At 41.3% G+C, this 5,879-nt stretch overlaps 1 protein-coding gene across 1 annotated transcript in view; it reads right to left on the minus strand.

Annotated features, from left to right (window-relative positions):
* Positions 1-5,879, minus strand: part of LOC107101574 (protogenin-like) — a 19,866-nt gene that overhangs the window by 2,541 nt on the left and 11,446 nt on the right. Inside the window, exons 7-11 of the mRNA XM_015400527.1 lie at positions 3,433-3,633; positions 1,414-1,509; positions 1,144-1,330; positions 929-1,056; positions 667-837 (exon numbers count right to left, since the gene is read on the minus strand). Of these exons, the coding sequence (XP_015256013.1) occupies positions 667-837; positions 929-1,056; positions 1,144-1,330; positions 1,414-1,509; positions 3,433-3,633 (783 nt within the window). The remainder of the gene's footprint in view (positions 1-666; positions 838-928; positions 1,057-1,143; positions 1,331-1,413; positions 1,510-3,432; positions 3,634-5,879) is intronic.

Genomic DNA, 5,879 nt, shown 5'->3' on the forward strand with positions numbered 1-5,879 from the left:
ATAGCTCAGAATAACCTGAGCCACTCTAACTAGAAGCTTTATCAAAATGGTTACAGAGAGTCAGGGATTATTGCAAAGGAGTTTAAAGGATTTTGACGAAACTAAAAAAAAGTTTAAAAATATTTAAAACAAAAAAAATTTGCCGGTGGTTTAATTGGAGGGATTGTTATGGAAACGGATCATTATGACACCAAATATTAAATTAATGACTGTAGAGGTTCAGAAAGAAGGTTCCGGCCCGGGGTCTTTCTGCATGGAGTTTGCATGTTCTCCCTGATTATGCGTAGGTTCTCCCCGGGTACTCTGTCCAAAAACATGACTGTCAGGTTAATTGGCCTCTCTAAATTCTCCTTAGGTGTGAGTGTGAGTGAATGGTTGTTTGTTTCTGCATTTACTGCGATGGACTGGCGACCTGTCCAGGATGGACCCCACCTCTCACCCGTAGACAGCTGGAGTTAGGCACCAGCACCTATCGCCACCCCAGGGATAAAGCGTGACGGAAAATCGATGGATGGAAATTAATAACTGCAGAGGGTAATTCTTTTTTTTTTTTTTTAAGATTTCTTTGCAGAATCGTTTTATTTTTACAAGAAAAGTGCCAAAAACCCCCAGAAATGACTTGTTTTGTCCAGAGTTAACATTTAACCGTATAAAAACCGATCTGACCTTCTCTCTGGATCCGCTGCCAGTGTCCGGCCATCCAGGCTTGCTGTGAGGCGTACAGTATGGTGTAGTGTGTAACCACCAAATGAGGCTCGCTGGGCTCCCTCCAGGACACCAGAGCTGTGTCATCCTCAATCAGAGTCACTCGAACTCCTGCTGGTGGGTGGCTAGGCGCTGCATACAGAGCATTGATGGGAATATTAATTAAACCTATTAAAGCCACATCATCATGATGAAATGATGCTACGCAGGTCTAATGGATTACCTGCTGGTGCAGTCTGATGATAAACCACAGAACTCCATGAGCTGGACATCTCGTCCACATGGAGACGAACAACAAACTCATACTGAGTGTTTGGATGCAGATCTCGAACCATAACACTCTGCTTGGTGCTGTGAAGAAAACATCAGGCAACCGCATTTAGCGAATGACAGAGAACATTTCAAGAAGAAGAAGCACCGGCTTCCTGGAGGGCTTACGTTTGTATGTAGCGTATAGCGGAGACGTTGTGCGTGCCCACAGGTGTACAGCGGACCGTGTAGCTCACTGGCTTTCCAGAGGAAAAAGCAGGGCGGCTCCAACGAAGGGACACGGCAGAGGAATTGCTGATTAAGACGGTGACCTGATGCGGAGGGGGAGGAGCCACCGCCAGCTGGTCTCTGGCCGCTAAATGATTCAAGCAGAAAGTACATTTAAAAAAAAAACAACAGATGAACAGACAGGTGTCACCTGATTATATATATACTCACACACACATCCTGGAGTGCTGAGGGTTTGGTCTGTCTGATAACCATCGCCAACTTTGCTGATCGCCAGAATCTTCACATGGTATTTTCTCCTTGGATCTAGAATATAACCGACAACAACTTCAATAAAGAAAGCAATTTCTCTCAGTGTAAAGACCCAGCATTGCCAATGAAACGCAAATGGTGCAAAATTGTAAAAACCCAACATAGACGAAGGTTAGGAGACCCATTATTAGAAAACAGAGAAGGGCGATTTATAAAAGACGAGGCTGAAGGAGTGAGAGGCGACGTGATTTAGCAGGTCATTAAGGGGCCATGTTTGGACAATGCATGGTCTCCTTTGTTCGTCTCCTCTGGTTTGTCATGTGCATTTCTTTGGAAAGAGGAGGAGAAAGATCAGGGAGCTGGAAGCTCCACCACGGACAATCACAGGCCTGGAATTTCAGCTTTTCTTTACCTCCAGATTCAGAAACTTAAAGAGGAACAACAACAGATCAGTTAGAGCTGAAACAATTAATCCGATTAATCGATTATCTAAATAATTCTCTACTAATTTAATCATTGATTAATCATTAACTGGAACATGGAGACTGTAAAACACGCCTTTAGCTGAAAGAGTGACCAACTTGGAGCAGTAATTATACCAAAACTGTAAAAAAAATGTATATAAATATTTTGCATTTAAGATAAAAACTTCTTCCTCTGTTAATATGCTCTATGCAGAACTCCTCAGGTGGAAACGTTTCGGTTTCATTTTGTAAAAAATGGCCGTCCGATTATTAATCTATTAATTGAAAAAAATAATCAACAGATTAATCGATTTGCAAAGTAATCGTTAGATCAATACCTACAAATATAAACTATATGAGATACAGAGAGGTAGAGGAGGCATGGTTACCAATGATAAGCACAATAAAAAATGTGTTTCAACCTGAAAAGCCATCGCCCCCCCCCCTGGTCTCCAATCTGGACGCTTTAAAGAATGTTAGGTTTGTTTTATGCCTCCAGTGTGAAAGGTCAGCCTTAAGGTATTGACCAATGACAGCAGTGTGTCCAGGGGGGGGCACGGGCGATGTTCAGCTGCTGGGATCCAAAGCCCATGGGACTCTAAGGAATAGGGGGGGGGGGGTTACTGGGGTCACCCAGCCAGGCCAACACAGAACAGAAGGAATCTGGGTGCGGGGTTGTGGGAGCGGAGATGGCCCCCTTTTTGTTTCCCCTCTTTCTCAATCGCTCGGCCCCCCCCCACCACCACTGGACTTGTATTGTAGCCTTAAACTTAGCGCAACAGAACAGAAGAACTTTATACGAATATTTATTAAAAAACATAAATAAAAACAAGAGAAAGGAGGATGATTACTGGCAGAAAAATCAACTGGAACTTTCTCCTGTTTGAGTTTGTAAGGAAACACAAAACTGATTTGGTATAAATGGAAAAAATCTAAACTCTGATTTAGGGAAAACTATTAGTTTTGTTTTCAGTATGTTTCTCGTTAAAACTGCTGGTTATTTGCATGAACAGCACAGATGACCAGTGGGGGCAGGAAGTTTAAATCCAAGGCTGCTGTCTCATGGCTAAAGGTCAGATGATGGGTCCAGCCTGGCCCCCTCCCAGAGCTCTTTGTCTGTGTTCACTAAAGTCCAGCTGAAAGGAGGCGGCCCAGGTCCTCACAGAGACGATCTGGTCCAGGACAGAACACAATGGCTTTGCATAATTAAGCAGGACTTTGGATGGGAGTGGGGGGGGGGACATCTGGTTACTGACCTCTAACCCCCACAGCCTGCTTTCACACAACACTAAGGCAAGGCTGGAGAAAGGCTACTGGTTAGACAGGAGCGGTCAGTCCATATTGATTAGAACAGAGGCTGGAAATGCAAATGCAGCATCTGACTGCCCAGGGAATCAAATGAGGTCATGCAAAAAAAATAAAAATAAAATCTGAGAGGGAACATCAGTCACCCTCCGTCATAACGACAAAGATCTGCAAAAAGCTGTGAAATCCAACCCATCTCACTACATACCAAGGCCTCCGATGGTGTAGGCGTAGGTGTGGGCCTGCAGCAGGATGCTTGGCTGCTCTGGTTGGCCTTCCTCATGGTAGCACAGCCGGAAACCCAGCACAGCCACAGAGTCTGGGGGGGTCTGCCAGCGGGCCCTCAGAGAGGTGCAGTTAAGGGCTTCAAGCTGTAAAACAGGAGCTGGAGGCACTAAGAGGAGACAGAAAACATGACATTAGGATCAAAATGGAAAAAAAAACTACAGCTGTGTTACAATCAATGTAAATGTGTGTTTTTTTTTATTGTGGTATTTAATATTACTTCTGTGAAAATCGATCTACCTGAATATAAAGACGTGCTAGATTTAACAATAAAGTTTTTTGGGAATGGAAGATAAACCCCCCCCCACCACCTCGGCAGGCTATTAAAATGAGTAATCCTTCCCAGCCTTAGGGGCCGAAGGCCCTCTTATTATGATCCGTGACAGAGGCCACTCTAACATCCCTGACCGTGGGGCAAAGGTTGGTCTGGAACCAACATACACTGGAAAAACAATCTAAAAATATATTAATTTTTTCAAATTAAGTGTATTTACCCTTAATTTGAGTAGGTAAATGAGACGATTTGTCAATGGAATAGGGGTGTACAAAATAATCGTCATGATGATGCATCGTGATTCTAATTTTCGTGATCTACTGCATTGATTCTTGACACCAAGTATCGATTATTAATTTAAAAAAAATAATAAATAAAATTGCATGAATGGTTGGCGAACATCAGCCAAAAACAAGTGTAATACAACTTCCAGTCCAGTAGATGTCGCTGCGGATTTGTTGAAGCACGCTGCCTTGTGTCACAAGCATTTCCGGCCGTGGGATACTGCGCCGAGTCATTCAAAAACAAAACATGGAGGAGAAAATATTGCAATGCATCGCAATAATTCAAGTATCGTGATGCATCGTGATAGAATCGCATCATGACGTCTTTGGCAATACCCACCCCTACAATGGAATGAGTATTTTTACTCGTAAAATAAGATATTTAGATAAAATGCACTTGAAATAAGACAATGGAATTGTGTTTTCTTATTTTAAATGTTAATTATCTTGGTCCATTGGTAAAATGTCGCTTTTACCTCCTTACTCCAAGAACAAATGAAATTATTTTAAGAAAAAATTACTGATCTAGATGTTGATTTTTCCTTGGTTAGGACAATGCTACAAAAGCAAACTCTATCACACCAAATACCAGGCAGGAAATCTGCTGAGTCACCAGTTATTCCAACACCAGGGAGGCATAAATGTTAAAAAAGCAAATATAAAGCAAGCTTCACATTAAAAAGTCTGAATTAAAGTATTGTGTCATGTATAGGGCAGTGGTGGGCGGTCAGGGCCATCAAAGCCTTTACTGCTGGCCTAAAATCTATCAGAAACACTAACCTACAATCACAACATATACTTTAAATTTCTTCTATCTAATTGTATTAATTTATTCCAAACAATCAGTTCTCTTCATTTTGTAGCGTTTCTGTTGTCTGCGCTGCCTCCACACTGGAAAAACGATCTAGAAATAAGTAAATATTTCTCAAATTGAGTGCATTTACACTTAATTTGAGCAGGTTAATGAGATGATTTGCCAATGGAATGAGTATTTTTACTCTTAAAATAAGATATTTAGATAAAATGCACTTGAAATAAGAAAAATGCAATTGTGTTTCCTTATTTAAATATAAATTGTCTTGTTCAATTGGCAAAATGTCTGTTTTACCTTCTCAATTTGAGAACAAATGCACTTATTTTGAGAAAAAAATTACTTATCTAGATTTTGATTTTTTCCAGTGCATTTGATTTATCTGGTTGCTTTATTTTTTGTCCAATCAGATTTCAGCCTCAGTGTGTTGCTATGTGAATCAAATCTGCCCAGGGCCTTCAGAACCAGCAGTGCTGCTGATGTTTCCTTAACAATATTAGTGAAGAACATTTTCTTTAACCAATCAGGTTTCAGATCTGCCCCACGGGGCCAGCTGGAGGAATTTTCTTTCCTCTGATTGGTCAGTTAGAGCAAAATGTTTACGGCCAAATTAAGTTAGCAACAAAGTTTCCCTGGCCTCAATGGCCGAAACTAAATGGAGATACTAAGACTTTCTGCACAAAGATAGAAGGATGGATTTAGTTTATAAATAATAAGCATCTCTAATGAGTGTGATATATATTGTTTTCATGCTTTATGCTCTATTTTATCTGGTTATTAGATGCATATTGAATTTGAACGACTCCTATGATGTAAATATTGAAGAGCTGTGCAGGGCGGATTTAGGAAATGTGGGGCCCTAGGCAAAGACAGGCAGGGGGCCCTCTGAATAGAGAAACCAACACATCAAACAGCCCCATTCTCCAGATAGAGAAATGTTAATAGAATAGACATCCATTATCTGTTCTAGGTTGTGTCCCTCTCTTCTTGTCCCTTTTCTT

This window comes from Cyprinodon variegatus, unplaced genomic scaffold, assembly GCF_000732505.1.
Source record: "Cyprinodon variegatus isolate N-32 unplaced genomic scaffold, C_variegatus-1.0 Scaffold1115, whole genome shotgun sequence".
Classification (NCBI taxonomy): Eukaryota; Metazoa; Chordata; class Actinopteri; order Cyprinodontiformes; family Cyprinodontidae; genus Cyprinodon; species Cyprinodon variegatus.